Raw genomic sequence first — 22,895 nt, 5'->3', positions numbered from 1 at the left:
GTTTTTTTGTTCTGTTTTGTTTTAACCTTTGGGGGTTATTTTGAAAATAGTTTTTTGCCTACCTATTTGTGAGTGTGTAGGTGTGAGGGTGCCGTGATGCATATGTGGAGGTCAGGGGATGACCAGGAGTCAGTGCTCGCCTTCAGGGGGGGCCCGGGGATCGAACTTCCATTGCCAGGCTTGGCGGCAGTCACTTTACCCACTGAACAAGTACCACAATAAGGGAGGAGGAGGGGGTTAGGAAAGAAAGGTGGGCCAGGGTGTGTGTGTGTGTGTGTGTGTGTGTGTGTGTGTGTGTGTGTGTGTGTGTATGTGTGTGTGTGTGTAGTGATTAGAGTTTCCAGCCCCTTCTCTTGTTCCTTTAAGGCATTTGCACTTACAAAATCTGCCAAGCAAGACATGGGTATAGCCTCTGTCTTGGAATGACTGGAAGCTTAGCAATATGCCCCCACCATGGTCAGCAGGCGGTCCCAGAGTGGGCAGCCTGTGGAAGCAGGTAAGGAATTGGAGTCATGCACTGATTGGAGTGCCCATTAAAGACTTGAGGGGAGCCCCAGTGGAGGATGTCCACTAACGATGGGTGCCACTGGTGCTGTTACCGCCAGTGACAGGGGAGACATTATGTGGGATGTGGAGGTGGCACAGGACAGGCTTGGTGCTCATCCCCTGCCAGGCTAGCTCCCTCAGCGTCACCTGCCAGTCTTTCTCACCAGGGGAAAGATGAGCTAACCCTGGAACCTCCCAGAGCCCAGTCTCCTCTCTGCAGAACCATGCCTTCCTGCTCTGATCACGCTGTGGGGCACACCTGTTGGGGGAAAGGGTTCCATCCTCCTGTCCCCGTGGAAGGACCCGCTGGGTCATTTAGAGACACTGGGAGCTTTGGGATCCGAGCCAGAAGCCCGGACCCCCTGCTGGCTTTGCGAGACTCCTCCATCTACCTGCACCTGCTTCGTCCCTCTGCAGCTCCGATGAAGCCCTGGTTCCGTTCTGGTCCCAGAGGCCTTGCCTACTCTGTGGTCACATTTATAATCTGGAAGGCTGGCAGGAATCCAGCTCTCCTGAAAATACTCTCAGTGACAGCAGGTGACAGCAAGTGACCTCCGTTTGGCCTAAGCCAAGGGCCAAGCTTTCTGTAAAGGGCCAGATAGTAAATATTTGAGGCTTGAAGGACCATATGGTCTCTGTCACAGCTATTCAACACCGCCATTGTAGCCAAACACAGCCCCAGACAGTATGTAAATGAGTGGGCGTGGCTGTGTTCAAATAAAACCTAATTTACAGAAACAGGATGCAGCCAGCTGGATTTGGCCTACTGACCATCTTCTGCAACTGAGGCCTAAACTAGTGTCAGAGCAAGTCCAGCATGAGTGATGCTTGCCTCTGGGGCCCTGAGGAAAGGGTTTTGCTTAACAATCAATCAGTCTCACCATACAATAGTGCTTTGTGAAGCAGAGAAGAGAGGATGCCCCAGTGGACAGGGGGTGGGGCTTGAGGAAGCGGCATCCCGCAGAAGCACCTCATTCATGAGAGAGCACCCAGCCATGGGCAGGGGGGGAATGAAATGAAGGTCAGAGGCAGTACTGTCTACCCTGTATGCCTCCTTGGCAGCTGGCACCACAGACCCTCTCTACTGAGCATCCCACACTCTGGTGGACTGCCTCATACTAGGCAGTGACCTTGGGCTAGTTAACTTCTCTGCTGGTCGCCCTTCTCTAGACAAGGACATGGGGGTCAGGAGTAACTCCTGCAGGAAGGGCTGTGACTAAGGATTACTCAGGGTTTGAAACAGAGCCAGGCCATACCAGGCTCCGTCACAGTGATCAATCTTTTTAATGTCATCATTATCATCGTTCTCAGAATCATTTTGATTGAGTAAATAGGAGATCCCCAAGGAAGAAGGCTGAAGGGCTAGTTCCTGAGTCCCCGTGGGAGGGAGGTACTCCGGTGTCTCTGACTGGAGGTGGTTTCCAAGAGAGGAGAGGTACACAGCCTCTAGGACAGAGCAGCAGAGTCCTGAGATGGGATTCTGTGTTTTGTTATTGTCGTTTTAAGATAATTTTATTGTGTGTGCGCACATAAGTGCAATTGCCAGCAGAAGCCAGAAGAGGGCGTTGGGTTCCCTGAAGCAGGAGTTATAGACCCATTGTGAGGTTGTGAGCCTCCTGATGTGGGTGCTGGGAAGGAAACTCAGATCCTCTGACAGAGGCCCTCGTAGGCATTCAACCATCTCTCCAGCCCCATGGCCTGAGGTTCTTCAGGTTCCAGGAAAGCTGAATCAGACCCTTTGGCTGAATCAGTCTCTAAATAGGTTCCAGAGAGCTCACTTCCAAGAGCAAAGCTTATTGTGATATGCAGCCTGCCCTCTGCAGCTCACAGCACCCTTAGGGGACCAAGCCTTAAAGCAGAACACTGAGGAGCAAGGCACAGCAGGACAGTGAGAGAGCCGAGCTGGCCTCTCCAAATCAGAACCACAGTGCCAGGCCAACCTGGCCGTGGAACCTCCCTGAGGCTAGGGTCAGCATCTGTGCCCTGCTTCTGGCAGAATGCCTGGTGACATGGCTCTTATCCTCTCCTTCAGACATCGTCCTCGTCCCCAAAGACGGAAAACTCAGTCAGGAACCAGCCCCCGAAAGTGGGGGTGGTTGGGTGGGTGGAATTAACTGGGCTTCTGTGCTCACGATCCTATTTGTAGCATCGTTCTCACTCGTAAGCTAATTTTAGCCATCCATTCTGCTTCTGTTGCCATTTCTAAAATGAGAATGTCAAATGCAATATTAAACAAGCAGGATGAAGGCAAAAAAGGAAATGGCAGAGAGGCATTTAATAAATGAATCCCATGTTTACGTGGGAGAGCGAGAGATCCCGAGCCCTACGCATCACACACGCGTGTGTGCACACGCCCGTTTATGTACAGGCTCTGCTAATGGGAGCCAAACAATTTGTGTGTTGGGGGAAGCCTGGGAGAAGTGGAGGGGGAAGTGGGGGTGGTCTGTGGGAAATGCGCGCTGCTCTTCAGGCAGAAGTAATGTAGCCTGCGGGGAGGGAACCACCCAGTCAGAGTTCTGGCCTGTTCGTTTGCCCTTCACCGGTCCTCCAGTGAAGGAGAGGGAGCGAGGACAGGGTGCTGAACCTCTGGATTTTCCACACCTGCTCACGGTGGCCCCACTGACTGACAGGGCGTGGGTTCTTGAAAGGGGAGCACACAGAAGCTTCTGGAGGAAGCCCTCCCATGTCTTCTCGAGGCTTTGAGACTTCTGTCGGGGTCCTTTCTTTGACCTCTCCCTGCAGCTACTCCACCCCACATCCAGGGAGCTTCCGGCTGCTGCTGAAGCGACCGACACCTCCCTTCCCTGCTGTGTCTCCTGCTGCTTCAGCGAAGCCAGCCCTGGGCTGGGGTAGACACCCACTCGATCTTACAGCCAGATTTGGACACCTGCCGGGGGGGCCAAGCTTCCTCTTCACTTTGAAATGCCCTTGCAGGTGCCCACAAAAAAAAAGAAAGAAAGAAAGAACAGCTGCCGCCACTGCCGTCAGCTTTTTCCTCAAATAGTACAGCCTGCCAGCTCCCCCAGCACACCTTGCTGATGAATGCAGGGAGCTGGGCTTACTTGGGGGTGGGGTGGGGGGTGGAAGGGTCTCTTAGGAATAGGGCTGGGCCCTGCCGGCAGGAGGGGCAGCTGCTTTTTGGTCTTGCTCTTTGGAATCAAAAATGAGCGTGGGTATGAACTGGCTTTACCTTCTTCAGAGGTTTTTCCTGCGTGCTCTGCATAGAGCAGGGTACGTGGTAGGGTCTCCTACAGGATAAGGCTTTGTAAGATGGGTCTGTTGGCTTGGCCCCAGCGGGATGGGGGCTGTTGTCAGGTTCTGCCTTGAAGGTGAGGGGGTCTGAGTGCAGAGAAGTTAGCTGTACCCCAGAGCCCAAAGGTAGAGCTGAATTAAAGCAAGGAGCTGGACTCGAGACTGCCCTCTGACACGCGGGGCCCACCCTGGGGCAGTTGTCAGGGACGTGTCTCGAGCAGCATTGGAGACTGGAGACTGGAGACTGGAGACTGGCTCTTCTCTAACTGTTGCCCAGGCTCTCAGCACCTCCAAAAGGAGTCGCACCCCGGTATTCCTCTCCGTGTCCACACGCTTCCTGCCTTGCTCAGTGCTTAATACTGCTGGTTTATGACCTACTTCGCTTCGCCGTCGTCGTCGGCTTTAATAAAAACACTAAGCAGAGGAAACAGTGGATGAAATTAATTCTGTAAGTGGTGAGGAAATTAATTCTGGAAGCTGGAGTTGGGAATGGTTTTGTGGAAGAAATAGCATCAGATTGGCCCTGGAGGCTAAGTGGGGGCCGAGAGGGCAGGACCCACAGGAGGGAGCTGGGGTGTGAGGGTGGGAACCCTGGGACTGGATGCTGGCCGTGCTCTGAAGCGGTAGGTTGTTTTTTCTTGAGGCCTCAGTTTCTTTATCGGAGAGAAGGCCAATTAGGCTGTTCCACCAAGTAAATGAAGTCTACGTGCTGTAAGGCAATGGAGAAGAGGGGACATTGTTTGAGGGCTCCATGTATCACACACTCTGCTGAATAACAATAATGTTTATTATATGATCCATGGAAAATCTTACACATTACACACATGCGCACGAGCATGCACGCACACGAGAGTGTTGTGACTGCCCAGCAGGTGGATGGTGATGCATGATCACCCTGTTCTTTCCTTCTCCCAGAATAACACACTGAGCCAACTCCGCAAATCAAACCGGATTCTGATGCTTCCTATCCATGGGTCCAGGTCGTTTATGTCCAGTGTGTGTCTAAGGCAGATGGCACAGCGGGTTGCCTTTATCTCTTCTGTTGGCATGTCCATGGCTGCCATTACTACAGTTGGGTCCTCTGTGTCTTCATGGGGATGTCTTGTCTGTGAGAACCTCTTAGTAGTCAAACCAGCTGAGATACCATGTACAGATGGCGTCTCTGGTGCTTGGCAACCAGCTCTCTGGGTCTTGAGTATGAACTTACAGAGGCCCGCCAAGGATCTTGCTTTCCATAGGGTCCTCAGAAAGGCCTCTGCTGGGTAGAGAACGCAGTTGGGCAATGGCTAGGAGGAAGGAAGGTCTTTGCCTTGAAAGGCAGTGGTTGTATGGGGAAAAGTAAAGGGGTCTCTGGAGGTGGGCCCATCTGCCCCTGCCCTGTGGAGACATCTTTGTGGCTTCTAGGTTCTGGGTAAATCCTGAGTGTATATAGTGTTCCCTCCTCTCCCCTTCCTGGATACCAGCAAAGCAGTTGCCTTGGAACATCAGATGAGCAGAGTTCACCTGGAATCTTCTAGAATAGCCACTTGATTAAGGAGGAGGCCAAGCAGATCCTGGGCCAAGGCCCAGCCAGGCCTCTTGGGGCTGTTAGGAATCTCTATACAAAGATAGGTACCAGCATAAAAGCCATGGGACAGCCTCCCCTGAGTTCTCTATCTCCCTCCTCCTCCCCTTTCTACCAGCCAGACAGTCAAGGTCAGTGTCTGCGCACTGGGGAATTTTATCCTTTGAAACAGGCCTCTGGCTTCCTTGAGAAGCAACAGTTTTCTAACATGATCTGTTTGTACACACTGGCCTCTTCAGGCCAGACAGTGCCCCCCACAACCCCTTGTTCAAGGTAGTACAAGGCCACAGGTACAGCTCTTGGCTTTCCCTTTGGCTCTGGGACTGCATGCTGACTGGATTGTTTGTGAGGAAGCAGGGAAAATAAGTCTTTTCACTCCTTCAGAGATCAGCTTCCTCCTCAGACTCCCTGGCTCTCCCCTACCCCCCAACACAGATGCCTAGTGGTTGCAGAGACTTCACATTGTTGCAGGAGCAGCCATAGGGAAGCCTTCCCCATAGAAACCCCAGTGCCTTCCCTAAAACAGTACTCCTTGACATGCGCTGTGCCTTTAGGCAGACCTCAAATCCAGACACAGGCTAGCGGTGTTAGAAGGCTAGGCCTGTTTCCATTCTACAGCCTAGTACAGGCGGGAAACAATGGCATGTGCTTGTGGTCTCGGCTCCTCGGGATGCTAAGATAGGAAAATCATGAGTTCAAGGACAACCTGGCTATGTAGACAGCATAGCACAACCCTTTGTAATGGTAGATAGATGTCTTGTCATAAAAGGGCATCGTTGAGTCCATTAGCAAAAGGATTATGAATGCTTGACAAAGGTACCATGTCCCTGTTGAAATTGGTGACTGCTCTGGTTATGTAAGAAACTGTCCCCATGTTTAGAACTGGCAAATCACAAAGTTTGCAACTCAGTCTCCGACAAGAAGGTTTTAGGATTTTCTTTTCTTGGAATGCTGGCCATCACCAGAGCCATGTGTGCATAAGTGCCCAAGCACGGAGTCCAGCCTTTTGTCTGCAGCATGCTCTCGAATGGGAAACACAGACCCACCCCTCCCCCTCCAGACACAGACATGGAGTGTGTGGAGGTGCTGAGGGGTGTGTGTGTGTGTGTGTGTGTGTGTGTGTGTGTGTGTGTGTGTGTGTGAGAGAGAGAGAGAGAGAGAGAGAGAGAGAGAGAGAGAGAGAGAGAGAGAGAGAAATGCTAACAGTATGCAGTGTTGGCAAAAGGATACCAGCTGTTCTTGGGGCTGTCTTTGCAACTTTTCTATAAGTTTGAAATTACGTCTGTGTCTTCAGGTTTTCATTGCTGTGAAGAGACACCATGACCACGGCAACTCTTACAAAGGAAACATTTAATTGGGGTGCTCACTTAGAGTTTCAGAGGTTCAGTCCATTATCATCATGGCAGGGAGCATGGCGGCGTGCGGGCAGACGTGGTCTTGGAGGGGAAAGTCCTTACATCTTGACTCAGAAGCAACAGGAAGTTGACTGACTGTCACACTGAGAGAAGCTTGAGCAAAAGAAACCTCAAAGCCCGCCCCCACAGTGACACACTTCCTCCAACAAGGCCACACCTCCATTTGGGAGCCATTTTCTTTCAAACCACCACAGTCTGAATAACAAGTTAGAAACAATAATAGCGCTCTGGTATAGCTGAGTGGAAGAGCATCTGCCTAGTGTGCACAAGGCCCTGGGTTTGATACCTAGCACCACCAAAAAAAAAAAAAAAAAAAAAAAAAGAGGAGGAGGAAGAAGAAGAGGAGAAAAACAAGCAATAAAATAAACCCCTGGAAAACTACCATCAGTTTGTTTCTAATATCCACAAAAACCCATAGAGGCCCATAGTGCTACCACGGAAAGGGAGTTTGTATGCTCTGCCCACTGCCCTATGATGTCAGCAGACCTCAGTGCCTGCTGCCCTGAGAACCCAGGCAGCAGGATGGCAGAATGCCTCCCACCCTCCTATCTGATACCCACATGTCAGTGACCTCGGGCAATACCTACCTCTAAAGACAGCCCTTAGATCTCCATGTTGCAGCTGTTTACAACTTTGTCCCGTCCTCCCTCACTGGCTCTGAGCTGGCACAGGGCACACAATGGTAGAATGTGGTGGATGTTACGTAGCGTGAATCCCAAGGCTCGGTTAGAAGTGTATGCAGAATCTCTTGGAATGTTCATTCTGTAACCAGGCCAGATGTCCTGGAGAAGCTGTAGGTCGTATCCATCGTCGGTCTTGGACCCTCAACTTAGTCAGGGCTTTCTCTCACTCCAGCCCTCGACACCATCTGACCACAGCTCCATGAGATAACCCAAGCCCTGTCAGCTCAGAGCTCAGGAAGACAGTCAGAGGCTGTGCAAAGCCACTGTTTGGGGACATTTGGTTCGTGGTTGTTGACGTCTGCAACATGGTCCATGTCCAGATGCCCTGAGTCTAAGACCAGAACCAAACAAGTGTTTCGGGTTTTCCTGTCTGGTTCTGATTTTCCCTCTAGGTCTTGGGTCAAGCTCTCTGGCTTGCCACAGGTACAGGAGAAGATAACCCACGTGTGGTCTAGATCTAGAGATGAAGAAGGGGCAAGTCCAAAAGACTCAAGGCAGTTTGATGTTCAGAGAGCACTTGCCTACACCCATGGCGCACGAGGGAATGGAAGTCCTCTGTGCAGGGCCTCACCTTGTTTATTGGTGGATCCCCACATCCTGGCTCTGAGTTCTTCCACAGAATTAATCAGCCTGAATCTCCAGGGACAGGCAGTGGGGACAGACTGCAAGCAGCCCTCTGGACCTGAGCAGTCTTTCCTGAAGCTCTCACTGCTGGCCAGAGCAGGCTCCCTGCTGTGTCCAATGCTTCTCCTGTCACTCAAAGGCCCAGGACAGGCTGAGGCCCCAGAGAGTTCGCCTGCCATGGCCTCCGGCCTCGAGTGCACTCGCTGTGACAGGGCCAGTGGTTGACAGAGCTCCTGTGGTGGGTGCTGCCAAAATGCCACCAGCAAAGACAGCAGAATTCCACCGAGCTGCCAGCCCTGCTCAGTGCTGGGAAGAGTAGGTGGGTTTGTTTAAAATACTCCCATTACAGTTAGTTAACCTTTATGTTCCCTAAATGAAAATTGTATAAACCTGAAATTTCCGTTGATCGGGTTGCCTAGGAACAGGCAGCAGGTTTTCATAAGACAAAGCAATAGATTGCCACCGATAGGGCTGTTAGGAACTGAGCTGGTTAGCCGCATTATTCCCATCCTGGTGTCAGCGTTAGGTAATTATCTGCCTGCCTGCTCAGGGCACGCCCATCTTCCTGTGCTGGGGCAGCTTCCTGCAAAGGAGACTTCTCTCAGCCTCCAGCCCCCAGGAAGGGGGCGCAAAGGCAGGACCTAGGACTAATCACCAGGCCTGAGCTGTGAGGGGAAATCTAAAAGACCCGATGTGGTTGAATTTATTTCTTTTTAATCACCTTTCTCCCCCAATAACCCTACTGATGACAGGCTGTTGCATTGTTTTATGTAAACATGCAGCCACTACGCGGCAGGAAACTTAGAAAATACACAGTAGCAAAATACACCATAAATTTTTAGCTGCTCTAAGACAACTTTGGTAGATCTTTTAAATATTTTTAGTGCAATATACACACTTGGTTTTTTTTTTTTCTTTACAAGGTCACTGTCATTTATATCTATCTTCCTGTAGTTAGGGTAACTAATGTCCTGGTCTGCCTGGGACCTCCTATGAGGTCCCCAGTACCAGTACCTCATGGCCAGTGTTTCGGTGGTACTCAAGCGAACTCCAGTTCATCAGTCTCCTGTTCTGTTGTTTGTTTGTTTGGATTTGTTTTTTAACTTTTTTAAAGTGTGTGTGTGTCTTTTCTGAGACAGAGTTTCTGTGTATAACAACCCTGGCTGGCCTGGAACTCACACTGTACACCAGGCTGGCCTCAAACTCACAGAGATCCACCTGCCTCTGCCTCCAGGGTGCTGGGATTAAAAGCATGTGTCACCACGCCCCACCTTGAAAATGTATTTTATTTTATATATATCAGTGTTTTTGCCTACATACATGTCCATGTGCCACATGTGTGCCCTGTATCTGCAGAGGTCAGAAAAGGGCGTTGGATCCCCTGGAACTGGAATTATGGACAGTTGTGAGCCACCGTGTGGGTGCTGGGACTGGAACCTAAGTCCTCTACAAGAACAAGTGCTCTTAACTGTTCAGCCATCTAGAAGCCCCCACCCCATTACTGGGGGGGGGGGTTGTGGATGTGTGTCTGTGTGTGTACCTTGCCTCACATAGGGAAGTCTTAGAGGACAACTTGAAGTAGATCTCTTCTTCGACCATGTGGTCAGACTCGGGTGGTCAAGCGCAGCGGCAAGAGCCCTTACATACTGACTGATCTCATCTTACCTAGTCCCTGTTGTTGGCTCATTATTATTGTTGTTGTGCCTGGCAAACAGCCTTGGTCATAGACCCTCACGGTACACATTCCTACGTGTAGGATTATTAGAGCAAAAGATGGGCTCATGGTAGGTTTTTATATATTAACCAGTTGCCCTTCAGGAACATCCAAGGGCTGATTTCTGCCTGTTGTGGATTGACTGTTAATTATGCCCTACAGCTCATGTATTTGAACCCTTGGTCCCTAGCTGGAGGTTCTGCTGGGAACCTTTAGGGGATAGAGCCTCTCTGGAGGAAGTCTGTCGCTGGGGGCAAGCCTCAGTTGTTTTGCTTTGTTATTGTGTTACAGTGTATTTTTAGTATGTGTGTCTGTCTATGGGTGTCTCTGTCTGACTGGGGGTGGTGAACTTACACACACACACACACACACACACACACACGTGCATGCACGCGCACGTGCATCAGATTAGATACCCTAGAGCTGAAGTTACAGGAAGCTGTGAGCTGCCTGGACTCAAAAATAAGCCATCTGGCCAGGCGGTAGTGGTGCACGCCTTTAATCCCTGCACTCAAGAGGCAGAGCCAGGCGGATCTCTCTGAGTTCAAGGCCAGCCTGGGCTACAGAGTGAATTTCAGGACAGGTGCCAAAGCTGCACAGAGAAACCTTGTCTCGAATCCCCCCTCCCACTCCTCCCCCCAAAAAAAAAATCAGCCCTCCGGAAGAACAGTGTACGCCCTCTTTTTTTTCCCCCTTTGAGACAGAAACTCACTATGTAGCTCTGGCTGTCCTGGAACTCAACTATGTAGATCAGGCTGGCCTCAAACCCACAGAAAATGCCTGTCTCTGTCTCCCGAGTACTAGGGTAAAAGGCATGCACCACCACACCCAGTTTACAGTCAATACACACTCTTAACCACTGAGTCTCTCCAGCGTCCAGGCCTTGATGTTTATGTGTCTCAGCCCCTCGTTTTCCCTGCCATTTGCTTCCTGACTACAGAGTTTCCTCACAACGACAGCCATGACTTCCCCCACCAAACCATGAGCCAAAACAAGCCCTGGTTCGCTGAAATTGCTTCTGGTCAGGTATTTGATGGCAATGGGAAGAAGTAACGCACTTTCCTCCGTTCCCATACCCTCAGACCCTCATTTCAAACAGTGCTGTCCTCAGGACCCTTTGAACAGACAGGAATACATCCTGTGCTTGGGTGCGTGTGCACACCATAGCACGTGGGTGGGAATCAGAGGGCAGCTGTGGCTGGCAGTCCTTGTCCTCCTGCCTCGGCTGAGACACAGAATCTGCTGGCTTTCCCCTGCCTACACCAGCTTTTCGGGCCCAAATGCTTGCAGGATTCTCCCATTTCCTCCCTGGACTACTGGGGTTATAGGTTTTCAGGCTGCACGTACATTTCTTCCATGGGCTCTGGACCTCTGAACCCAGGTCTTCATGCTTGTGTAGCCCGTGTCTTCATCCACTGAACCATTTCCCAGTCCCCAAAAATGGTTTATTTTGAAGATACATGTTTCTTTCTTTTTTGTTTGTTTGTTTGTTTGTTTGTTTCCGAGACAGGTATTCTCTGTGTAGCTTTGGTGCCTGTCCTAGAACTCACTCTGTAGCCCAGGCTGGCCTTGAACTCACAGAGATCCACCCGCCTCTGCCTCCCAAGTGTTGGGATTAAAGGCGTGCGCCACCCCTCCCCCTCACCCCCGTGAAGCTCTGTGTTTCTTTATTAACTTGTGAGCTGCCTGTTTGTGTCTTTCTCCTATTTTTCTTTCACCTTGTTCATTTCTTCTAATCTACGAAACAAAAACAAATAAACCTTTTATCGTAAGCATATCCATCATGCACACTGAGTGATTTTTGTCCATTTTTTTTTAATAGACATTTGTAGTTACCACTCCTTAAAGAGCAAGAATAATTAATACCTGTTACATGGTTTCAGAGTAACTATTTTAGGTCAAGTTTTCCCCTTGATCACAAAATAATTTCTTTTCTTTCTTTTTCTTTTCTTTTTGAGACAAGATCTTTCTACATAATCCAGGCATTCCTCAAACTTGTGATCCTCCTGCTTCAGCATCCCAAGTGCTTAGATTAGAGACATACACTCCTACTCCTGGCTTTATAATTACTACTAAAAATACTAAGTATTTTTAATTGGAGTATCTGGGATGAGCATATCTCCCAGATTGGTCCTCCGAGTAGGACCCCCTCTTAAGCAGTGTATGCTGCATACAATTTAGCTAGCGCACTCTGGCTGCCTCAGACCCGCCATAAGCAACTGTAATCTCTTGTGATACCGCGATACCCCTGGCAGCTGCTGAACCAAGTGAAGCTTTTGCTCCTATACCATATGTCCCCAGACTGTTTTCAAATAAGATACCCGATTCTTCTTCCTCTGTCACCGTCAGGCTCCCATGCTGTTACTGTTGGCTGCTCTAAGCGCCCTGCCCTGCCCTTGGAACAGCCCATCGTTATCAGCAATGAGCTTGATTTACAGCCAATGGTGCTTGTTAAATTCGCCTGTAAACTAAAAGCAAGTAATGCTGAGCAAGCTCGGCACCCCCGTCAAAGCACGCAGGAGCGTCCGCAGGCCACGGAATTATTTACTAGAGTTTCGGTTTTTTATTGCATGTCTTTATGTTGGAGTGCATGCGCCATGGCATACATGGAGGTCAGAGGACAACTCTGAGAGTCAGTTCTCTCCTGCCGCCATTGTGAGTCCCAGAGAATGAACTCAGGACATCAGGGTTGACAGGAAGTGACGTTACCCACTGAGCCACCTCCCTCGTCCTAAGGTTTTTACTTTGTATTGTTCAGTAAGTGACCTCCGTACGCCTGTGTAGAATAGGATTGTGAGATTTTGGAGGCAGAAGGTAAATGGAAAGATTAGCTACCACCAAAAGACACACGTGCTAAACGCAAAACCAGTAATGCATAGGAACAGAGTCTATGTTAGACCTCAGGACTCCCTTGGGAAGTGGGGTGGGGTGGGGTTCCTTGGGGATGGCGACATCACCGACGTGGTAAATGTAACACCTGGCTTCAGGGCCTTTGCCTGCTGGGGTGGAATGTGGCATGTTCCTCCTGAGCCTCTGATGTTGAGTATTCTCACCTGGGAGATGGAGCCAGGACCGAGTACCCTCTCTGTTTCATAAAAGAAGGTCTCTGGTGGCCTGATGTGAGGAGTCCCTAGCCTTCAGGACCATCAAGGAAACTGTCTAAAAGGCCAAACAACCATGAAAGATGGTTATAATTGCCGCCGCCGCCGCTGTTATCCACAGGCCCATCCATCAGCTGTCGCCGCCGCCGCTGTTGCCTTAGCCATCATGATTTCGGCACCAGGTTGCAGCCCCATGTGTATCTTTAGCTTCCGTCCTCGCTGCCCTTCCAGAACCTAATTTCACCCATGTAGGTTTTTCCAAAGCAGGGTTTGCACAAGTGGTGTGGTTTCTTAAATATTTATTTTGCAGGCCATTTACTCAGCACGGCTATTTTTGCAGTGAGTAAGGAGCGAGGCTAAAAATAACAGCTCGTAACCCGATCGGTTCTGAGTCTGACATTTACGTGGAATTCATTTGCATCTCATTTGTCCTCTTTTCTGTTTAACAGGTAGAATGTAAGAAAGCCCAGCCGAAAGAAGTCATGTTCCCACCTGGGACGAGAGGCCGGGCCCGGGGGCTGCCCTACACCATGGATGCGTTCATGCTCGGCATGGGGATGCTGGGTGAGTCTGCACAGGGGTGAGGGTTGTGGAGGCCTGTACACGCTCCTGAGTCGCTTAAGCGTCCCTTAACTGATGTGAGCTTCAGTTTACCTGCGCGAGCTGCCCTTCCGTCATCTTCTAGTGAGGGTGATGGGTTCCTCTTTGAGATGGCCATGGCAGTCAGTTGGGCATCTTGCCTCATCCCTAGCTCACGGTGTGCTGCAGACTGTTTGTCCATCCCCTGCCTCAGAGACAAAACAGAGCCACCCTCCCCTCTCAGTCTCAGCCTTCTTGGCCCAGTGAGAGTTCCTAAGACCTAAGAACTCCTTGCTGGCTTAACTTGTGTGGACTCAGGCTACATTTTTCTAAAACTCAGAAGAGGCACTGAAGGGTGGCAAGGGTGGGCACTAATCCTGTCTATTTAAATGATTAACATTTTTCTCTTGGGATATCAAAATTTGCATTTAAATGGATGTTTTAAATAGCCTGTTTTACTCTTTATTTGCAAAAAAAAAAAATGATGAAAGACAAAGTGTGTTTGTTCTGACTAAAAATGATCTCTCCTGGCTTTTAGAGAAATTGAGTTGCATATTATGCCCCTTTCCTTAGAGGTATCTCTGTCCGCCCTGCGTAGATAATTGAAAATCTCACCGCTTAAATGGCATGAAAGATGGAGAAAGCATAGGAGATGCGTAATGGTGTGGGTCGCAACAATAATTAGAAATTTCAAGGCGAGAGAACGGTATTTTAGTGCAAGTTATTGTGTGTCGGGAAAATACTAATTAAATGGGATAAATGGTCGTTAATGGTAAAATTCCATTCAGGCACATGAGCTGTCTAGTTTTAATGGGTTTTCATTTGGCTTGGCTGAGAGTCCCTCTTCTATATTGTTTGATAAGCTCTTTGTATGTTTTCAGATTTGCTCCTGTTGAAATCATTCCTGGCTTAGTTTTAAATGTGTGAAACTTTTCATGCTCTTACACAGAATTGTATCTGCTTGTCTGAGAAAATAACTCGGGCAGGTAAAGCTATATTGAAGAACTTTAAAGACGGAGAATGGTGCCATTGAGAATATTTTTGAAATGGCCAATCTATTAATTCTCGTCTGATTAAATTTTTTAGGCTTAACAGAGTTTACAAGAGAAATCCTACTATAATTCTTTAGAAACTGCCTGTGTGATTCTAAAACTTACCTAGAAATAGAAGCATGGAAGAAAATAAAATGGTTTTTTTGTTGTTGTTGTTTTTTAAGAGAAATCAGAAAACACCAGTTTGACTATATCTCAAAGCACTGCATAAAGCTACAGTAATTAAAACAATATGGTCGGACCGGAGTGCAGCTCCGTTGGTGAGTGCTCACCTAGCATGCCTGAAGTCGCTGCACAAAACTGGGCGTGGTGGTGCACACCCGTGAACTCAGCACTTAACGCTCGGGAGGTGGAGGCAGGGGGATCAGAAGTTGGCTTGTGTATTGAGCTCAGGAACTATCTTATGGCAGACAGCTTCTGCTGGCTTGACCCCACTAATTTTCTACTTACCAGTGAGGGAGCTGTTGTGTACTCAGTAGACACCGCTTTGACTATTGAGTTTGGATCTTTTCCAGGCTGGCCATTTACAGCGCCACACTCCCTGGGGTTGCTGGACAGGGGCAGCTACTGAGTGGTGGCTTGTCAGAGAACAGCCAGAAAGGGAATTGAAGGCAAGTCTGCCGTGGGCTGTCACTTAGCCATATAAGTAGGAAGACTAGGTATGGTAAATATATTGTTTGGCGTACCACACTTTGTCGGTCTGTGGTAAGTTTATCAGGGTGTAACTCCATCATCAGCTGTAAGGACACACACTTGATAGAGAAAATTCGAGAGTCTCCATAGATCCAGATAACATGTAAGAGGGTATCTGTGCGTTGAAGTCGTTGCATACATGTGGAAGCCACGGGTTTCCCACTGAACTTGGAGCTCATCAATTCAGCTAAACTGGCTGGCCAGCGAGCCCCAAGAATCCTTCTTTCTGCTTTTGAGCACTGAACTTAACTACGACACCTCCCATTTTTATATGGCTGCTGAGGAATCAAACTCAGGTCCTCGGGCTTGGGCAGCAAGCACGTGACCAACCAAGCCATCCTCTCAACGGCATCGTTATTACTTCCAAATGATTGTTAGGACCACCGAGAATTATATTATGTCGCTCTATGGCAGACTACTTAGCTCGATATATAGACGCCCTCGATGGCCTTTCTGTCCCTAACGATGCAGCGTGGTCCATGGGCCTCTGGCCCTTTAGGAGGAATCGGGAGAAAGACTCCATCCTCCCTAGCTGCTCAATTGTTTGCCTGTCTTTCCTCTAACGTGGCAGTGTGGCCTGGGGTGGTCTCCTCTTTGGGTAGGGTCACTACCTCCATAGTGCATTGTTTGCATATCAGTCCTGGGACCTATGCTATCACCTCCCCTAACAGTCTGGCTGATGAACTTGACTCCTACAGGAAAAAAAAAAAAAAATCTAATTCACTGAAGAGCCAGGCATGGTGGCCACACTTGTAATCCTAGAACATAGGAGGTAGAAGCGGGAAGATCAGCAGTTCAAGGTCATTCTTAGCTACATGGCAAGTCTGAGGCAGCCTGGGCTATGGGAAAACCCTGCTTGATGAAAAACAAACAAACAAAAACATCACTGTGAATAACTAGTCTCAGTGGCACACAGCTATAATCCTAGCACCAAGGAGGCTAAGGCTAGACCACAGATTCTGACCAGTCTGAGCTACATCGTGAGACCCTTCAAAATAAATGCTCATTAATGAAGGGAGATTCTAAGAAGAATATTGAAAAGCAAAGTATAAGCCACTGAAATGTTAAAAACTCACTCATCCAACATGTGTTTACCAAGTGCCTGCTGTGCGCCAGCGTGAGAACCTTGCCTCCAGTCTCGGAGCCAGTGCTCCAGTCAGGAGCTGAGACAGTCAACCTGCTGGTCTCATGACTGGGGCACCGTGGAACTAATTTTTAAAATACTTCTCAGGATTTTCTCCATCCTTTGGGAGGTCTCATGAAAGGGAAGCTGACGAGTGTATGGGAGTATGGCATTCTTTCTTGATTTCTCTTGATATAGCTTCCAACATCCTTGAGGAAAACGCAGCATGTTTTGACTTTCGCTTTCAGAGCCTTTAATAGAATAGGATAAAAGATGGTTAAGAATTCCTTAAAAGAGCGTAGGGGCTGAAGAGGAGGGGAATTGCTCCAAGGCCCCTCCTCTTATTTCTGAGCCAGACAGAACCAGAAACCATGCCATCGGAAAGGTGCTTTTGCAGCCCCCGGTCCTGCCCCAATGTCCACATTCTGTGGGAACACCCGTAGTCATCCAGCCTGATGCTGCAGAATTGCCCTGGTTTTTCTTAATGAGAGTGGACTTGTAAAATCAAACACATGCCTGTTGATGTATTTGATTCTCTTGGCCTTCTCTGCCTTCAGCCTCATAATCCCACTGCCTTTAATGCTCTTGGCCTGGTTGGGCACAGATTGTTTATTAAACATGTGGTAAAGAGAGAAAGCACGGTGTTGAAGCCTTATGGGAAAACTTCCCTTAGCAGTCGGGGGAGAAGAGAGATGCTTCGGGCCAGCTAGCGAGTAGCCAAACACGTTCTTATCCTCACTTGTCTCAAGAGATCCTTGCAAAACCCTGATACAGTGCTCCCTGGCATTAATGCCTTCTAAATTGAAGGCAATAAATAAATAATAAGTAAAATCAATAATTGTTGAAAGGGCCTGGGGAGTCGTGATCTGCTGACATCAGGAGATGGACAGAACCCACAGCTTACCTTCCTGGGGTTGTCTATAGACCCCACTGGACTTTCTCTTTCCCCCCAAATGCCGGCTTGTCTGCCCTAATTTGTGCACCTATTTCTTGGTAGACAGAAGCAGCTCAGAATCAGGCCGTTCCTTGCCGCTCTGGAGCAGTGGATCCATAAGAGCCTTCTGAGTCTGTGAGACTGTCTTTTGCTTGCCAGTGTGGTGACCGCCAGTTTCATGTGCACATCAGCCTTGAAGCATTTTGTGATGTGGCCCATGCCCCTGAGGGACAGACGCTTTTCTTTCAGATAGTTTGCGTTAAGGTTAAATTAGTGTGGGTGTGGAGGAGCCCCGACAACTTGGGAGAGTTCTTGGGCTGTGTGACTTCATAGAGCGGCTTTCACAGCCTTGCCTAGGAGGGGCTCTTGGTACTTGGTCGACCTCGTTGAGCTACCATGGTAGCTCCAGGCCGTGCTGCGCTTGTAGCAAACACTCACTGTGCTCTGTGGATAAATGGCCCTTCTCTCTTGGCTCTCTAAAGTCAAGGGCCTGGGAAAAGCCTCTTTTCGGGATACTCAGTGGTTGAGTAAGCGCCTGGAAGAGCCACGACCCATCCAGGATGCAAACATCTCTAAGTTAGGAGCAAAGATCCAAAGCCGAGGTTTTGAGAGGCCTGTGAGCGTCCTAAGGAGGGGCTGCAGAAAGAACTTTCCAGCACACCCGAGTTCTGTTGTCCCCTTCTGACTTGTACGGCCACAATGGAAAGAAAGCCTGGGTGTGAGGAAGGTGGTCATCCAGGCAGAAGGCTTGATTTTTTTTTTCCTTTAGTGACAAGAGATAATTACTGTGGGATTGATCAGGCATCCAGAGTACTGGAGCAAATAAATTGTGCAGTGGCCAGCGAGGGAGGGGCCCAGCTGCTAATGGAAGTGGTGGCTGGGTCATCCTGCTGTAATGTGGCTTGATGGAGCGTCCGCGTGGGTCTCCCGTAATGTGCTATTGATATGCAGCCAGCCAGTTTCCCCTGTACGGCCCGGGCCCTGAGCCACTGGAGCAGAGCTGGGCTGCACAGCCACAAATGAAGAGGAAAATTGAAGTAATGTTGTATTATAAATTTATAATTTCATCTGCCTGACAGAGAGGCTGTTCAGTATTGGGGGTATGGAGATGAGATTCCCCCAGCGTCGCAGGTGTGGGATTTTTCATCTCCGTTCCTTGGGCGATGATGATATTGGCCTGTCCAGAAAAACGGGGTGAGGCGCAAAGTTTGCGTGCGCTTGGCTGCGTGCACCTTCTTTGGTGGTGAAGACTTTAGGATCTGCGTGAGGGGAAATCCACGCAGTCAGGTCGTACAGATGGCTTGAGAACCGGGTGGGACTAGCCATTCCCCTGTTCCTTACCTACATCCGGGGAAAATGATGCATGAGCTTTTTGCTCTTGCTGTCAAATTAACACTTCAGATTTAGGACCCTGCTCTGAAGTTGGCGGCAAAGGAGCCATTTTTCTTCAGGAAAGCCCCTAGGCAATAGTGATTTGACCATTTGCCTATAATCCATTTATCAATATTGTTGAAATAGTGCTATAAGAAATCTAGCCCTGAAAGATCTGATTTGATAGTGGGTGATTAATTTAGAGGAAAATTGAGCTGCCCAGCCAAGAAATAAATTCCAGAGGACAGCCCGTTGCGCATGCGCTCGGTCAAGATCTCTGGGGCCTGGCCACCACTCTACACTCTCTCGCCCCTGTCAGGTACTCTGAGCTCAGTGGCTTAGGCTCCTGCCCCTCTGAGACCAGCAGGGAGTCTCTGTCTTGCCTCTCAGACAGTGAGGCATCAGAGACCTGGCGGATAACCTCGCCAGGACAGAGCCAGTGACAGGACCCAGATGCAGTAGAGGTAGCCCAGTTGGCCAGTGAGTTCAGTGGGACTGCACGTGTGGGAAGGCTCCAGCTGTAGCAAGGACCACAGCTGGCCGTTGCTGAGAATTTGGGCACATTAGTGCCACCACCGGTGACCTGCAGAGCTTCCTACCTGTGGCAAGACTCCACCTTTAGGAGAAAGGGGGAAACCTCTCTGCCTTAGGTCAGAGTCGGATGACAGAATCCCATAGGCCTTGATCAGCTTTTGAATTGACATCTACTTCTCAGTCCTGAATGGTGGGAAATCCAAAATCAAGGTGAACGCCTCTGTTCATCACGACAGTACTCTGGCCTCACACAGTGAGTCAGTGGTCTCCCTGGAACCTTCCTTGAAGAGCATTAATCCCATTTATGAGGGCTGTGCTCTTGTGAACCAGTCGCCTCCCGAAGGCCCTTCCTCCTGACACAGTACGTCAGGTTGATGGTTGGGATTTCAGTGTGAATTTAGGGAGACTCAAGCCTTCAGGCCACAGTCATCCCCGAGGGCATGGTCTTGAGCCAGGACTAGATGCAGGTCTCCTGACCATGAGTGACCTGGGTCCAGTAGTGAAGCCATCCGCCAGCATCTACAGGAAAGAAGCCATGCAAGGCCTAACTTTGTGCCTCTGAGGCACAAACACTGACTGGCAATGGGAAGAGCCCCGAAACCTGACTCGTGGTGGTGAGGAGAACGTAGTGAGCAGGCCTTTGCCCTCAGCCTTGGCTTGCAGGGTTAGAATGTGCTTGGTGTGATACTCCGTGCGGAGGTAGATAATGAACCCCCAGAGCGTGTATTCAGGGGGAGTGTGCAAGGAGAGCAGAAACGGGTAGAGAATGGCCACTGCTCCCTGTCTCACTGAAATGGTTTTCCACCATCTTTTTGGTGGAAATAGAAGAAATACCTCTGGCTTCTGGAGGCGGCAAAGATTATTCACGTCTTGGTGGTGCTCAGACTTAGCAGGGAGGCTGGGGAATGGAACCTGGAAAGCAGACAGCAGCTTAGAGAGCTCAGCCATCAGAGCTGTAGCTGCCAGCCAAGGGGACAACAGCCCAGGAATGGCCTGGTCAGAGGGCCACTTGGCACCTCTGGATGCTGGATTGTCCTGCTGATGCCAGAGTAAACTCAGAGTCACCTGCCCATCCTCTGTCCACTGGCTCTAGCTGCAGGTCTCTGTGAAGGTTTGCATTGGCCTGCCTCCCAGGCAGAGGCAGAGTTCATTCAAGGGCTGGCCGAACTGACACCCACCAGTCAGCCACCTCAGAGGCCAAAGCCGAGGGCTAGCCAATGTGCCGGTAGGAGACCAAGGTGACATTTTTGGAGTATGATTGTCCTGAGCTAACCCACACTGGGTGGAAGGAAGCAGAATCGGTCTCTCGGGACAAGGCAGGAGGTAGCTGTGGAGCTGCTGTGACCAAGGAAGTTAGGGTACAAGAAGGCTCCATTCACCTTCACTCTAGTCAGAATCGAGACAGGGGCATGAAGAAGGAGGTGGACAGTGCTGAAGTGACCTCTTAAGTGGGAGATTATGTCACAGGTTGGAGCATGCCCCACCCCCTCCAGGACTCACCAGAGGGCTCTCAGCACCCCTCAGGGCATGATCACCCTAGATCACCTGCTACAAAAGGATCTGGACAGACTCTCTACCATGAATTGTCCATAAAAATTCTGCACCTGGCCTTCAGAGCTCAGCTGGAGCTTCATGGCCCATATTTCCACACAGTCCCTCCGGCTCTTTTGAAGACACACATCTGTGCAGTGTCTGTACTAGGACATGGTCCCTGCCTCCCCCAGCTGTGGTTTGCTGAGCCGAGAGGCAGCGCTCTGTGTGGCTACTAAACTGCCAATCCCAGAGTGCCCCTGCCCTGTGTGGTGCTCTGGCTCCTGTCCACTGCCTTGGAAGAAGGCAGTACAAGGACTTTAATCTCCTACTGTCAACATCTTTAAGGTAAAGTACATTCAGGGTAAGCTCTCCAAATGTCAGAGCCAGACGCAGGCACCGTGTTCCTTCTTCCGTGTGGCATTTACTCTACAAGTTCATGGATGTACCTGGGCTTTGGGCAGTCTGGCTGCCTAAATATGGGTTACTTGTAAACATCCTGATGGTCACACCTCGAGGCGTGGGAGAGAGGGGATCCAGGGTCTGGAGAGAGACCCTCCCCAGAGACACATCATTCTGTGACAATAACTGCAGCTCACTGCCACCTTCCCTGAAATGTCACCCCAGACCCAAGGCCACTGTCTGACTCCTCGTTCTTTCTCTCTGTGTTCAAGGCTACCCCAACTTTGTGGCAACCTATGGCCGAGGCTACCCTGGATTTGCTCCTAGCTATGGCTACCAGTTCCCAGGTGAGTGGCTTGGATGCTGGGGTTTTGGAAATTTGGGAGGCAGGCTGCATCTGGAGGGGAGCAGAGAGATGCTCTAATAGAGAATGCAATTTGCATACCCGGGTATGTGTGGCCTTCCAAGTCTCCTCTGGTCCAGGGTCAGGGTATCGTTGGGGCTTTCCAGTGGACTAGAGTGTTTCCTTGAGGCTGGTGCCAAAACAGGAGGAGAGAAGAGATGGGAAATCCCTTCTGCTCACCTCCTTTGCCCCCAAGCCTGTTCTCTGTCTTCTCCTGGGGGATTAACTTCAGGCCCAGGGCTTGTTGCTGCCCACTGCTCTTTACATCTGTCTGTCTAATGCCTCCCATCCTGCCTTCCCTTCCTCCTCTCCTCTAACCCACCTGACTGCCCTGACATCGGGCTTTTCTGGTATATGTTGGTGAGGTTGCAAGGGTCAGATTTGTGCTTCGTGCCCTGAATGGGCTGCACAGATTCTCATTCTCCTCCACATAGACAGCAGCAGAGCATGGCACTGCCCCCACATCCCCTGGTGCTTCAGCTCTGAGGGAGCCAGTGGGCGTGGTCTGGGGAAAAAGGGGAGGATGCTGCTGCAGGAAGTGATGCTTTACCGGTGTTGCTATTCTTTATGAGGTAAACCTCCTCACCATCAAGCAGTACAAATGAGACTATATTAAGGTGCCTAGTGTGTCAGAGTCAAAGGCCAGATAACATGGCCAGAGCCGATGTAAGGGAAGTCTGTGCTCCATGGTTCTCTGTGTGCGTGTGTGGGGGTGGGGGTGGGGGGGAACTACACTCAGTGGCTGTACTTGGGGTTATCACATCTCTACCTGGAGATCTAGGAGAGGTGATGAGCAGAAGGCACAGAAAAAGCTGGCCTGAGGAAAGGCTCTCTGAGCCTGAGGAGTTAGAGGATGGAGGAAAGGTCTAAGGTAGCACTGGCCTCAGCTCAGGCTTTGAGATGGTGACAGATGTATAGGGCTATGTCCTGTGATTCTGGCCAGCATTGGCAACCTGGACACTTATCCTGGTTCTGGTACCAGTTGGACAAGTGGCTGTGGCAAGTCACCTACTTCTGGGTATCACTTCTCTTATTTGTGAACGGATGTTGGGTGGCACCTTTGAAAGACAGTCAGTGCATCTCTCTTCTGACTGTGGGGTCAGAGAGAGAAGGGAGACAGATAGAGCTACCGAAATTCAAGATGGGTGGAGTGGCTTCCCTGGGACCTAGCAGTTTCCCCATCTGGGAGATGCTGTCAGCAAGGACCCTTGGTGGGCCCTCCCTATAGCCTCTCTACAGCTTGTAATAGCTTGGAGTCCTGGGCCTGAAGGACAGAGAATCTGTATTCAGGCTAGAACTGTTCCTAGTTCATCCCCACTACAGGTAGAGCTCCCAAAGCACAGAGACAAAGAGTCAGAGTGAGCAAGGGGCAGTG

The 22,895-nt window shown here is 49.9% G+C and overlaps 1 protein-coding gene across 13 annotated transcripts in view; it reads left to right on the top strand.

Moving 5' to 3' along the window:
- The window catches only part of Msi2 (musashi RNA binding protein 2), a 367,917-nt gene that overhangs the window by 302,335 nt on the left and 42,687 nt on the right, over positions 1 to 22,895 (top strand). For all 13 annotated transcript variants that reach the window (XM_076543106.1, XM_076543101.1, XM_076543099.1 and 10 more), the window contains 2 exons: positions 13,349 to 13,463; positions 21,390 to 21,464. In XM_076543106.1, the coding sequence (XP_076399221.1) occupies positions 13,349 to 13,463; positions 21,390 to 21,464 (190 nt within the window). The remainder of the gene's footprint in view (positions 1 to 13,348; positions 13,464 to 21,389; positions 21,465 to 22,895) is intronic.

The sequence above is a fragment of the Peromyscus maniculatus genome, chromosome 8 (assembly GCF_049852395.1).
Source record: "Peromyscus maniculatus bairdii isolate BWxNUB_F1_BW_parent chromosome 8, HU_Pman_BW_mat_3.1, whole genome shotgun sequence".
Classification (NCBI taxonomy): domain Eukaryota; kingdom Metazoa; phylum Chordata; class Mammalia; order Rodentia; family Cricetidae; genus Peromyscus; species Peromyscus maniculatus.
Note: the sequence above shows the minus strand (reverse complement) of the source record. Positions and strands in the feature narration are given on the sequence as shown.